We start from the raw sequence: 14,911 nt of genomic DNA on the forward strand, positions 1-14,911 counted from the left end.
GCGCTTGAATGCTTGAATATCTAGATCTTTGCAAATTCAAATTTCTCTTTCTAAAAATTTTAGAAATACATATTGAATATTATGACTTTTTTATTTAAAATTCACGCGTGAATGTAAATGAACTGCCAAAAGTTACTTACACTCATAGCTGACTATTAATATTTTACAGATTGCAAAATTAATTAAAGCATATTTCAATACTCTAAAAATTCATAACGCCAAAAATAATAATTACCAATATACCATATAGATTTATATTTTGATCGTTTCCGATCATTGTGGTTCTTACATCCTCGCTGATTACGTCTATTTGGCCTATTTGTGATTCTCGCCATCTTCAGTGCTTTTCTGTTCAGACTTCACCACAAAGTCATGCAAAGAAAATCTCATAAAATAAGAATACTCCAGACTTTCTTTGAGTTTAAGCATTTTAATTATTAAGTTTTTAAATATATATTAAAAAACAAAAAATCGTCAGATTAACGTACTGGCTATTTATTAACCAGATTTAAAATAGCTGTTTAAAATTGGTAAGAGGTTTTACTATATTAATGAATTTATAATTTAGTAGAAAATGAAAAATATATATAGTGGCACAATTTTCTCCAATTACTTATAAAAGTGATAAACTTGTGTTTTCGTCAAGGCAAAAAATACAAAAAGTCTATTCCTGGAGCCTTGAAACGTGCAAACTTTGATGAGATAGAAAAACTGAATGAAGTGTTATGACATAATTTTTCTGCTTTCCCTTCTTGTCTTGTACAAACTTTTCTAATCCAGTGTCAACTATGTGGACTCTGAAACTCACTTTCGGATTTTAAATCAAATAAACAAAAACTCGGTTGTTAACTATTTTTTTGGTATCAAATAACATAATTTTAGCGGTAGATTTTATATTTTTCAGCGGTTTTTTCACAGAATATATTCCTAAACCTAATTGCTTTAGTTTTACAAGACAGTAATTATTATCTGATATTGTTCCCAATTCATAAATTTATCTTATTAGAACAATTAAAATAAAATTATACAAATAAAATAGATTAAAAAGATATATTCGTTTAAACTTGTTTTTATCAGCCTCATAAAACCTTGTTTTAAACTGAAATTTAATAAAATCATTAAAAACTTATCACAACCAAAATTAATAAATAATATTAAGTTGGAGTGATTCCTAAGGGTGCTAGTTAACATTTATTGATGCAATGGGCAGACAAGTGACACAAGTTTCACTAATATAATTCATGTATTCACAGACTTGGTCTCCAGTTCTGTAAACCCACAGTCGATTTGAACTGTTGAGAGTTCACATTTCAAAAAAGTACTACTGAAGTTGGTTCAAGGCGAGTTGAACAACAGACAGTGCTGGACCTTGATTTTTATACATGATGATGTAAATATACCAAAACTTATTTACTATTCATTGGTAGTTGTAAATTTTTAATATTAATTTATTATTCGGGCTTTTAAGTAATTTGTAAAAAACTGTTTTCATGTTAAAGCTTGGATCTATTTACAAGAGATTAAAAAAATAATGGAGACGTATGTCTTTTCTAGATGGTCCGAATGATTTTCCTCATTTAGCGACTAAATCTTTTGAAAACATATTGCCAAGGCAAAAATATTTTGTTTTGCTACATAAAGTTCACTGAGTACTGCTGGACTAACATTTAAAATTTAAATTATGCATTTTAAAAGATTTTCTGAAGCTGAGCACAATGTTACGATTGGGTCGTATTTAATTTTTCGTACATAAAAATCGTTTATTAATTTGTTTATAATTAAACTTCAACAAAAAATCTTTTTTGAATGAATCTGATCATTTGAAATTCTACAGAAATGCTTTTAAAAATTTTTCTAAAAATATGAATAAAGCGTTAGGTTTTGTCAACCCTTTCGCTTTTTAAAGATTCTCTTTTATTTTGTGTTTCTATGTCAAAAACTACCTTCTCAACTAAGCATCTAAAGCCTATTGCAATAGAAATTAATGTGCTAATTTATTACAAATTATTGTGGAAATTTTGTGTGTTTATTACATAAATTGGCCGGCTGTGGTAAAAAATTTGAGTTTGATCAGAAAATCATTCTCCTGAACAGTATTTTTTCACGTTTGGGTACAAATATTCACAAATCTTCCTCACATGGGAAGGATTTTTGGTTTGTCTGTTGTTAATAATAATACTAATAGGCAATTAATAAGGGTGAACAATGAGTTTATAGCGAAGAAATAATCTTTTCGGAAACAAAATAGATGTCTAATTTTCTTACAACTTTAGTGATTGTCAAAAATTAATAAATCAATTTGATTAAACCTCAACCTACAACTTTTTAATCCACTAAATAGTATAAAACCAATAATCTGTTTGTAACAGCTAAAATAAATTTTGGGTAAATTGTCCTAAAAATGGGGAATACTTATAATTTTTTAACAATTAACTGATTTCGAAAAACTTCAGGAATGTGATAGACGTTTTAAAGTGGGTTGCAGACGATTTTAAAAAAGGAACTTGTTGCAAAAGTAAAATCCATACAGTAGAAGCGGAGAAAAACAAAAATAAGGGGAAAACAGCTTTTCGTCTGAAAAAAACGGTCGCTACACCTTTAAAATCCTGAAGTAAAAATTAATTTAATTGACTTAATCATTCCCCTCCCACCAAAAATATACTCTGTTAATTATTCATTCATCAACGTTCTTTTTTATGCTAATATGGTAAAATATAAGGCTAATCAGAAAAAAAATATTTTAAAAATAAAATTTTCATTTCTTTCCTGTAATTTTGCAATCGTCTGTTTTTATGTTTGTTATTTTTTAAAGATTCAGTAGAAAAATCTATGAGATTCAAGTCTATATTTAGTTGTTTTTCTACTTTGGTTAGTAGCAAGAAATAACATTGTTACAATAAAATTAAATTTGTTTACATAATTCTAGGATCAAATTTATTATATAGTGGAACAAAAAACGACTAATTCATTGTTTTTTTCTTTTCAGTTAGTAGCAAAAATTAGCAGTTATTATCAAAAGAAGCTGGTTCTTTGAGAATTACGTGAAATTCTGCTTAAAGGATTCAGAACTATTCTAAAAATAAACGTTTAAAATGTTTCTTTTAATCCTCCTTATTATATTTCTCTAGATTTATGCAAACATGTTTTGGTAGTTGGTTAATTACTTTTGCCCTCCTAATTCTCGCTTTGATCATTACTATTGGCAAAAACGTAGGGTGTTTGAGTGATTGTTTATTTGTTTGTGTGCTCGCGTTTAGCTAAATCAGCAATACATTTCCGGAGCAATACTATTTCTCAGACAGCCAGGCAGCTCTCAGGGCCTAAGCCTCATGCGGGGCGAAGGCATAGAGTGTTCGGAAATGCATGGAGGCCCTGACGGAAGTCAGCGACACTACTGACCTGACCCTGCCATGGGTCCCTGGACATTCGGAAAATTGATCCTTCATGAGTCCAAAACCTGGTGGAACAATACCACAGGGATGAGGCACTCGAAGATATTCATAGAAGGACCATCCGCAATACAAAAGAATTACTGAAAGGCAACCGCAATCGAACCAGGATTCAGGTTGTACTCCTGACGAGGCACTGCTACTTAAGAAAACACATGCCGGATACGAGTACAGACAGAAGAAACACTGTGCAGATACTGCCAGGAAGTGGAGGAGAACACATTTTATGTTTCTGCGAAGGTCTATATAGGTGCTGACTTTTGCAACTAGGACAAGAAAAACTACAAGCAAGATCCTACACCAAGGAACCGCTGGCAAAGCTGTGGAGGCTGGTTAATAGCCTGAAGCTGACCAGTGAATTATAATTAACAAAGGAGAACAATAGATCTATTTAGGTCGAGGTGCAGTAGGCCTTGTGGCAGCCTCTCTTATTCTTATCCCTATCTAAATCAGCAGTTTACGCGAAAAAACTTTAGTTCTATTTTATTCCGGCGTGAAGGAAAATAAGTAAGATTAAGAAATAAGTGTGAAGGTTTGAGAGTGGTGTTAATATTTCAAAGTGGAAAGCAGTCGAGTGTACATATTTCTGTTTACACGGAAAAGTAGGCGGATTCCTTCTTGTCCCCAGGACGTTTTTTTTTTTTTTTTTCAAGGGGGTTAATTGGAAGAATGAAAGACTGAGGTAATGCATTCAACGCCTTAGCATCATTACATTTCATGCCGGTACATTTCACTAATGACAACTCCGTCCCCCGGCCCTCGGCTCGGATTTAGCGATAAGGAGTGAGTAAACTAGGAGGAAATGCCCCTCTATCAGTCAGCCTCTAAAATTACACGTCCAGCCCCAATGCCGGGCCCTTATCGTGATCTATACCACGTTACTTGTGCATTAGGCGAAATGACAAAGTTTAATTCAATGGCACCTTCTAGCCCTGTCTGTAATAAAAGGTACAATTGAAAATGATTAGAAGGGGGGGCGTTTTCATTATTCACGGCCTGCATACACATTTATGAGCCTCTCTTCATTTATTTACGGAGAATTGATGTAATGTACACCTTTCTATAAATTGACTAATCAATGAGTTTAATTTATCATTTTCGTTTTATGTGTAATATAAAGAAACATAAAACATTTTTATTTAATTGGAAAAACTTCATTTAACGATTATTATTTGGAGATGGTGAGATGCAGCCTGGTGTGACGTAGGTTCAGAAAACCATTGATATTGTCATTGATACATACATATATTGGGTTGTCCGGAAAATAATGCAGGATTTTAAGTTTTCATTAAAAAAAATCTATATAAAATATTCTGTTTACGTTTACAGGATTACTCATTNTTATTTTGATTAAAGAACATTGCTTTAAAGTAACTAGTTTCTTTTTTTTTGTTTAATACCAAAATCCTGCATTATTTTCCGGACAACCCAATATCATCATCACAAAACATGTAACATTTAAAAAAATCATCACATTCCACACATCAAACATTTCTACATAGTCGAATTCTTCAACAATTTGGCTTTACTTTCCCTAATTATCCCCGTCTATATAATCCTGAAGGGATAATCAGGTCGAGCCATTACCCACGTTTTCCCCTGGTCGGCTCCTTTCACCTGAAAGAAGCCGACTCCTCATATAAAAATGTTTTTCTATCCCGACTTCCTCCCCCACCCCTTCAAAATCCAACGAATATAAACATAAAACAGCAATATCACGACACACAATAATGAAACATCAACACAGAAAACAAACACTTCGATTGATCTAAAATTTCTAGCATTGTTTAAATTCATTTTTTCACATCCTACATGTATGTGCATAATTTAAACAATCTTTATAAATCCCAAATCGAAACCTTGGCACGATAAAAAAAAATGTTTTTCTAAAACCTACGCCACACCAGACCCCATCTCACGATCTTCAAATAATCATTAATTAACAAAACACCACACACTTACTTTTAACCCAGAAGTCTTTGAGAGTTCCGATGAAACTTATAAAACGTTAATAAATAACACTGTAGATAATGAGCATTTATTTGATTGCTACACTTTAGTCCAAGTTTTATACCAAGAAACATAAAAATATTTAAAATATCGCTCACTCAGATATTAAATATTTGGCCAACTTGTCCAAATATAAAAAATAATGCTAGGCTAGTGCGAAAGTAATGCTATTAATTCATCATGTCTCAGTTTGTTTGAGTATAACAAGTTAATTAATTCGATGCTTTATTACGTCCAGTGCACTGATAATTGATCAGACCAATTAATTTCTACATCTGGGACGGTAAAACAAAGGGTTTGAATATTTCATTTGTGACAAGTTGGAAAATGTAGAACTTAAGACGTCATATTTCAACAGTGCTTCCGCGATTTGTTATAGTTTTCCTACTGTCGCTCGTAAAAAAATTCATTGAACAAATAACTTTTGGTTCGATGAATTTTAATGAAATTTTTAATGAAAAGAATGCGATAATTTAATTTAACCCGGGGAGGTTGTAAGAGGGTGGATGATATTTTAAAACCTTACCGCAAAGCAAGACAAGAAAGCTACAAACTGAAGATATTGATCATTAGTTGCTTAATTCACTTACAAACAATATTTTTTATTATTTGGAGATCGTGAGATGCGGACTGGTGTGATGTAGGTTTTAGAAAAACATTTTCTTTATCGGGCCAACGTTTCGATCTTTTTTTTTTTTTTTTTTTTTTTTTTTTTTTTTTTTTTTTTTTTTTTTTTTTTTTTTTTTTTTTTTTTTTTNGGGGCTGGTCCTGAACGCTCCCGAGATCGCTCTGAGACCCTGGTAGTAGAGCCTATCGAGCTTTCTCAGACGCGTTTTTCGGGCCGAGGAATAGGCCATACATCCGTAGAAGATTCTCGAACACAGCAGCGAGTCAAACATTTTTAACAAGGTCTCCCTGTCCGCTCCCCATCTAAAGTGACCAATAAATTTCAGCAGTGTGAGGATTTTTCTGCCTCTGACCTCGACGGCGTCGATGTGTGGCTGCCATCTCAACTGCTTATCAAATATGAGGCCGAGGAACCGTACCGTCTCCACATATCGAAGGGGGGCGCCCAGCAAGCAGAGCTGTGGGGGCCTATGGGCCCTCCTTAATCTGCAAAAGTGGACGCAAACCGTCTTCGACGAGGAGAAGGAGAAGCCGGTTTCCTCGGCTCTAGGAGCCACAACGTCTATCGCTGATTGCACCCTGCCGCCGACCTCCGCCAAATCCTTACCGGAATGGTAGAAGCAGAGGTCGTCGATTCGATCTTTATTGAGATCATCTTCAGGACCTGGGATTTATAAACATTGTTTAAATTACACAAATACATGTAGGATGTGAAAAAAAGAATATTAAATAATAATGAAAGAAGAAAAAGAAAAGAAAATATTTTTTATAATTATTATTATTATTCCCGATACAATAATTTATTTCATGAATTTTTAAGTGATTCAGGAATGGTCTTCATGGGCCATTCCTTATTTAAACATAAAAAATGAAATTTTAAGAAAGAATTATATGCAATGCCTTCTACAGCGAAAATTACTTCAACACATAATATTATTGAGCGACTTTCTTTTATTTAAGGACAATTTCCGATAAAGTGGTGGGATGTTGTGGGCCCCAGCTTTAATACTCTGTTTAGGAGGTTGATGATGTCAGGCTACAATAAAAAGCCTTTCAATATTTAATTAATTTTTTAATTAATTTTATTACCGACTGGCTTTAACCCTTAGGGCCATTCTCAAGGTCCTATAATCAACATGTCTGCCAGTTTTAAACAATTTTTACACAACAGTAAATTTGTACTCACAAATACACTGGTATATATAATTGTTAAGCCATAAACACCACAGCACTTGTTATATTGTGCTTCTTAAAAAAACTTCTTGCACAGGCTTATACAATTTCCGACAATAACGTGTTGTATAACGTATAATGTGTTGTCTCTGAATGTTAGAGAAGTAACCTGTGTGGCCACTGAGGAATTAACGTCATTGCTGGACTGGGATAGAATTATATCATTAGATTCAACAAATCAGTTTTTATCCTGTTTCGCTTTTAAGACCTCCTTCTTTTCAAACTATAAACCTTTTTCCTTTTTTTTAGTACATGTAGTATTTCCGTCTTATCCGCGGGCTTAAAGTTGTGGTTCCCTCTGACAATGTGGCCTGTCAATTCCGATTGCGAGCTAGATGTGGGTGTTCTTTTATCCTACGTTTTAGTGTTCTTCCCGTTTGACCAATGTAAGTGAAATTACATTCACATTTGATTTTGTATACACCACTGCTAGACCATTTGTCCACATTTTCTCCTTTGGTCTGGATAAGATATCCCTTAAAGGAATGATATTTTTGCATTCTACCTTTTTTCCTTATTTTTTCGATTCTTTTGATATTTTTTTCGGATACTTTACCTAAGTAAGTAATCGCATAAAACTCAAGGGGGTTCTTTTCTTTTTGCAAGATTGTTGCATTATCCAATGCTAATCTCTTTAACCGTTTTTTTTTAAATTATTTTCTCTACCAATGTTGGAAGAAAACCGTTTTTGTACGCTAAATATTTAATTACATCTATTTCTTTTTCATAATTTTTACTACTTAGCGGTAAATAAATAGCTCTATAAGCCAAATGACAGAAGACATTTTGTGGGTGTTGCAGTTGTATGAATTGAATGGAACTGAAATAAAATCTTTTAAAGAAATGTTTTCCTTTGTCTATTGAATCAAAACGAGTATCTGTCGATCGCTCATACAACTTATTTCATTGTACTCCTACAGGTTTTGTACTTTTGTGAGTAAAACACGTATAAAGAGGTCACAAGGTACTCACGACTGATTACAGAAGCACCATCATATGACGTTCCCTCAATTTTCAGAAGCCCAAACCTTCAAAATAAATAATCTTATATGCCTTTTTGAACGGAGTTCATAATGGTCGCTAGAAATCAAAACATTAAACGAACATTTATGTTAGAATGATGTTTTGTTGACGGAAAAAAGCTGAAGTTGAAGTTGACAATAATTTTGTTTAGTAGTATTAATTAAAATATTTTTATTATAGAAAATTTGTATACATTTCTTTCGTTCTGAAATTTAAAATTTGTCTCAAAATACGTTAACGTTGCTTATTAAAACTCGAGTTCCCGGATAATTGCGCTGTTTAAAATTATTATGAATGAAATGATAATGCTTTATTAAAATGATTCAGTTTTCTCCTATACTTATAAAATCGCTTTGGTTTCCGATTCAATACAGTTATAAAAATTTCACACTTACATGTCTACAAATTAATCCAAATCATAAGTAAAAGTCGTCTTCAATAAATCATCAATATCCCCTCCACCAATGGGCAATTATTACAAGCTGTAGCGATCATTAGAAAAGGTTAATGAAGCTGCTGTTTATTGACCTTTATTGTAAGGTGCTAATTGAAAATTATTGATTGGATTGACCAGTTGCACTTACTAGTTGTGAGTTTAGTTATTAAATTTGAAATTTTCGACAATGTGTGGTACAGGTCGAGTTGATTAATTTAAGTCAAAGATGTAATTTCAATATCTTTGATTATAAAATAAGGGGTAAAGCAATTTTCAGAAGTAAAAGACAGTAATTTATTACTATATCATTGTTTCCTTTTTGTCAAAAAAAATATTATATCAAAATTTAATTCGTTTGTGTATTTCACTTTTATTCGAATTCATTTATGATACCACCTTTTGGGAGAAGAAGATGATTAAACATGGTTCGGAAAAGATTATATCGGTTATGTTCTACATCATGTTGCAAGGCGAGAAGCAAAACTTGTTCTTTCATTCTTGATAATGGAACAAGCTATAGGTGGAAAAATTCGATTTCTGTTATTAATGAAAATCACCATGTTTTTGAAAGTTCACAAACTCTAAACTAGTGTACATACTTGATAACTTTTCATGTAAAACAAGCAGAGGTGCAAACCAAGTTTCTCATGGCAATAACGTATTTTTCAAAAGTTCTTTGTATAAAGACAGTTATAGCTTCCATGTTTGAAAATACTCATTCTTAAATATTCCTTGAACATTTGTAAAAGTGTGTATATCGCAGAATTTTTACGTTATGTTGATAAGAACGTCCATATCATCGTGAATATTAAATTTGATATAAAATCTAAACGTAAAGTCGTGCAAATTTACATTTAGTTGTTCGGAAATAAAAATTTATATTTTCCCATAGTTAAAAACGATGAAAACGTTATTCTTTTTCTAACTTTCCTTATTTATGACAAACGTGATTTCTTGCTAAGTTGCACGATGTATAAAATAGTTTGCCCATAATCATGTTTTTCTATTTTTCACTCCAAATTGTACTCATTAATTTTGCGTTTAATTGTTTTTATTATGTTTTTAGGTCGAAACTTGAGTACGAAGCGAACAAGACTCAGTTGTTCTTGCTGATAAACAAAGTCGAGCTTGAGGATGAAGGGATGTACCAGTGTGAAATTAATTACATCATTGAAAGCATTAACGAGGATTGTAACTATGACGCGCAATTCATCAACTTTACAACACTGAGTGAGTAATAAAAATATACTTATAAAAACTTTTTCTTCAATCTAAAATTTAATTTGGATTGAGCTAGCAAAAACTATAAAAACGTGGGCGAGATTTTGTTAAATCAGACTAATTTCCTGTGTTGTAAGAAGAACTTGATTAAATTATGCTGATTGTCTGGTGATGAATAATTAATTATAGATGAACATAAAGCTGAGGAACACAAAATTCAAAAGCTCTCTAGTCGATCATTTCGTATTCGCGTTCTAAACCGTGTAAAAAGTAACATTTATCTATCTTATTATTTATTTTCCAGTACAGTTGTTTTAAACAAAATATGTGTTAATTACAATCCAGTTTACACTGATTTCCTGCTACAATATTGCACATGACGGGTTGACGGATAGTTTATTTTATGGTTGTTAATTTCTTTATGATTATAATTTGAAAAATAAAACATGGTTTGTTTACTGAGTGATACAAAAGTTACAATCGACAAACGTATAAAATTAATCAATCAATAATCAAATAACTTTAAAAAACTAACTCTAACATTCTCACAGGCCGTCGATTTTTGCCCAGTTCTTTTTTTTATCGTCACCAAAATTTGTATCAATTCGTGTAAAAATTGGATTTGGTGGATGATGCGACAAGGGATGAGGGATTGCAAGTTTATACTGGCGAGAGGGTGTGTGGTAATTGGACACAGCTGAGTCTGAGTCAAGCCCCATTTGATGAATATGGCAATATATCATTGAGCCGAAGCACAAAACACATTTCCGAATGTACAGTAACCTTAACCCAATACGGCAATATATGTATAATTAACTCAATAAGTTAGATTAACTGCCATTGGCTGTTTAACTTATCTTTCAATGTCCATAAATGTGTGATAAAAAAAACTTGAAATATTTTTGAAAATTTATTGATTCCACGAAATTATAATAGGGTCGTGATTTAACGAAGAATTAATTATATTACGTTTACCCTACATAGATTTTATTTCTCTGCGCTAGGGGATATACTATGAGAGAACGAAGCTAAGAAGTTTACCAAAATAAAGTACGCCGAAGTTACTAGTGCCAGTCTACACAGAATTACTTCCAGCACGTGTTCAAATAGATTACCGACTAAAATTTTACGATATTTAAACTTGAAATTTAGGTTGACTTTCTAATTGCAACTTGATAATAAAAAAAGAGTACAAAAACAACCTTTGAACGTAACGCCTACAATGAACTCACAAATCGACAACGCAAACTTTCACTTACATAGAATTAAAAGATGATATTGATAATTAGATATATTTTTTATAAGTTACTGTAACTATCATAAAATTTTAAAAAATATGTCTTTTACAATAGCTCAGTCTAAAATTGCTCGAAAGTAATTAATTTGATATTACACTACCTAATATAACAATTTTTACAATACACAGGAAACATTGAGAATTCTACAATGCAAAACAGCTCATCTTAGTTTGCTTTGCTGACAGAGTTTGCAGATTAAATTAACGAATATGCGAATTACACATGTGACAGTTGAGTGTCGCATTTGGGCAACAAGTTCCAAATAACTTGACCTACATTATTCACGTACCAATTTAGACATTAATTAATTTTATCCAAAACACAAAATGACCTTTACGACAAAGATATGTATTAATATTTTTAACACAGAAAAAACTTAAAATTTTTAAACAATTATTTACTATTAAGTTAAAATTAAATTTATTTATTTTATTTTTATTTGTTCATAATTATTTAATTATGTACAAAAGTTGAAATTCAATTGTAATGAATTGTAATGTAAATTGTAATGAATCACATTTTTTCAATAGTTTGTTGCACATTCCCGGGAAAATATTTTTACCCATGGTTTCTTAATTTTTCAGATCTTTTAAGTTTATTATGAGTTGATTTAGTAAAAGGTTATTAATTTTACGCTTGGTTATATTTATGTAATAATGTCTCAATGCAATAGTTTTTGTTTTTTATGAATGTTTTGCCCCTTGTATAACTAACTCCTCCTCCTACATAAATACCTACTGTGTTCGTTGTTCATTCATTTACTAAGCTACTACTTTGACAAATTAGTAAAAACAAAGGCATTCTTTAAACTCGAATTAATAAGTTAAATTTTGTTTTTTCTAAAATTGCAACAAAAGCAACGGCGCAAAGGAACAACATTCCCGCAACACTCGTCGGCCATGCGGGTTTAGTCTATTCTACAAATAATGCATATATTTTTACCCAAATTATAATGCATCTTATTATAACGCATAAAAGAGCTAAATGTGTATTTATTTCCCTTTTTATGAATAATGACTCCAATAAAAAAACCGAGCTTTTGGCCAGCTTTGGTTACCAGGGTGGACGAACCGCGGGAACCGTTCGAGAATATAAACCACTTGTCATCGTACCTTCGCGGCTGGAAATGGGAATCGTAATGGGATCAACAGTCTGCCTCTAAGTACCTTCTTCACAACTACACTGCATGCGTTTTCTCTAATGGGTTTAAAACCTTTGAACACGCCGACACGGTAAGCCTTTTAACATTAGTGGGATTCATCAAGATTGAAAATGCAAAAAAAATCTTAAATAGAGATCAAAAACAAACTTTTTTAATGTCTATTCGGAAATCGTGAGATGGGGTCTGGTGTAACGGAGGTTTTAGAAAAACATTTTCTATATCATGCCAACTTTCGATCTTTATTGAGATCATCTTCAGGGCCTGGAATTTATAAACATCATTTAAATTTTAAAAATACAAGTAGGATGTGGAAAAAATGAATTTATACTTTTTTTTAGATTAAAAGAAAAAATAATAATTTATATAAAGCTAGAAAATTTTAGATTAAAAAATGAATTTATACAATGACAAAAATTTTAGATTGAAAAAAAATGAATTTATACAATGCTAGAAAATTTTAGATTAAAAGAAAAAATAATAATTTATACAATGCTAGAAAATTTTAGATTAAAAAATGAATTTATACAATGACAAAAAATTTTAGATGGAAAAAAATGAATTTATACAATGCTAGAAAATTTTAGATTAAAAGAAAAAAATAATAATTTACACAATGCTAGAAAATTTTAGATTAAAAAATGAATTTACACAATGACAGACAATTTTAGATTGAAAAAAATGAATTTATATAATGCTAGAAAATTTTAGTTTAAAAAAGGGACTGTATACAATGCTAGAAGATTTTAGTTTAAAACAATGAATTTATACATGACAGAAAATTTTAGATTGAAAAAAATGAGTATACAATGCTAGAAAAATTTTTGATTAAAAAAATGGATTTATACAATGATGGAAATTTTAGATTCAATCAAAGTATTTGTACTCAGAGTGTTTGTTTTCTGTGTTGATGTGTCTGTCATTATTGCGTGTTGTGTTGAGAGTGCCAGTGAGATATTGATGTTTTATGTTTGAATATTATATTTTGAAGGGGTGGGAAAGGAAGTCGGGATAGAAAAGCATTTTTATAGGAGGAATCGGCTTCTTTGAGGTGAAAGGAGACGACAATGGGAAAAAATGGGTAATGGTTCGGCCTGATTATAATTTCAGGATTATATAGACGGGGATAATTATGGAAAGGAAAGCCAAATTGTTGAAGAATTAGAATAAGGAGAAATTTTGATGTGTGGCATGTGATTATTGTTTTATATGTTATATTATATGTTTTGTGTGATATGATGATGCTATATGTATATTATCGATATTGAATTTGATTAATGATATTAGCGTAGCTGCGACTGAGTTTACATGTGTCTATTCTGTAATTGATGCTATGTTTATCCCTGTTGATGTAAACCATTTCTAAAACGTTTAAGTTTGTTTATCTGTGTGGAATATTTTTGGATTGTAAACGTCGAAATTGTGTTGGTCAAAATGGTGGGTAGCCAGTGCTGTAGGATTTTGTTTGGGTTTTTTGTAATCATAGATATGTAGCTTTACTCTATTTAATGTCTACTTTTTTAATGTCTTCATTCTGCCCAATGCAAAAAAAAAAAAATCTGCATAACAGCAAACATTTTTGAATGCCAATTCGTATCATCAAAAATTTTATTTTTCTCCTTAAAAGAGTAAAAATTATATACATTACAAAATATCTCTTGTCTGTACTATAGTATAATTAACACTGACACTTAAAATTAAATGCAAATATGTTATTACAATTTTAAACCAAAACAATGTTTGTAGAGAAACTGGAATATCGACTCCAAAAATGTAAGGGCCGAATGTGTGGATTTCAGTGTAATTCAAATACAATCTTTGTATTAGACGCTTCGTTGGACTTATCCATAAATTTCGAATTGAATTTTCTTTAAATTACTTAACTCTAACTTCAATATACTAAATTATAACTTTGAATTACTTAAATATGTAAGATTAGTGGCAGCCAAGCGAGATTTGTCGTCTGTTGTCATTAATTGATTATGTGTAATATTGAAAGAGTTTGTCCTAAAGTTTTTGAGTTCGGTTTTTAGTAAGAGAGTCAATATGTTAAAGGTCTTTTTATCAGAGGAATAGGTCAATGTTTTATGGGTCGCCCATACGGTTTCTCTGTAATAAGTGTTTTGATTTAATGCTGTACGTTAGTAGGCTGTGTGATTTGTGGTGTTTGGCATGGTAATTTTAACTTTTCGACCCCCTCGTGGGGGTTTATATTTGTGTGGCGAAGTGAATTACAGGATGTGAAGGATACTTTTTTAATGAAAATAGAATTATTAAGACAGGACTGTTGTCGGATGAATGGTTATTTGAGGATGTGTTGTATATCAGAGTACGAGGCAATTTGAGAATATAAACATTTAAAAAGTTTAGATAAGGACATGGAGAACGATAAACGGCTGTGATTGTTACGTTGAAAAGATTTTTACTTACGGCTATTACTGATGATTGAAAGAAA

The 14,911-nt window shown here is 31.4% G+C and overlaps 1 protein-coding gene across 9 annotated transcripts in view; it reads left to right on the forward strand.

The window, feature by feature from the left end:
* The first annotated feature begins 1,318 nt into the window (after nucleotides 1–1,318).
* The window catches only part of LOC106665823 (hemicentin-1), a 179,257-nt gene continuing 165,664 nt past the window's right edge, over nucleotides 1,319–14,911 (forward strand). For 3 of the 9 annotated variants that reach the window (XM_024228443.1, XM_024228445.1, XM_024228442.1), the window contains exons 1-2: nucleotides 1,370–1,390; nucleotides 9,845–10,008. In XM_024228443.1, coding sequence (XP_024084211.1) covers nucleotides 1,383–1,390; nucleotides 9,845–10,008 — 172 coding nt within the window. In that variant the 5' untranslated portion in view covers nucleotides 1,370–1,382. Of the gene's footprint in view, nucleotides 1,391–9,844; nucleotides 10,009–14,911 lie in introns of all 9 variants that reach the window. The other 6 variants (XR_002910563.1, XM_024228437.1, XM_024228440.1 and 3 more) reach the window with 3 other exon arrangements.

This window comes from Cimex lectularius, unplaced genomic scaffold (assembly GCF_000648675.2).
Source record: "Cimex lectularius strain Harlan isolate CLEC.00 unplaced genomic scaffold, Clec_2.1 scaffold238, whole genome shotgun sequence".
Classification (NCBI taxonomy): Eukaryota; Metazoa; Arthropoda; class Insecta; order Hemiptera; family Cimicidae; genus Cimex; species Cimex lectularius.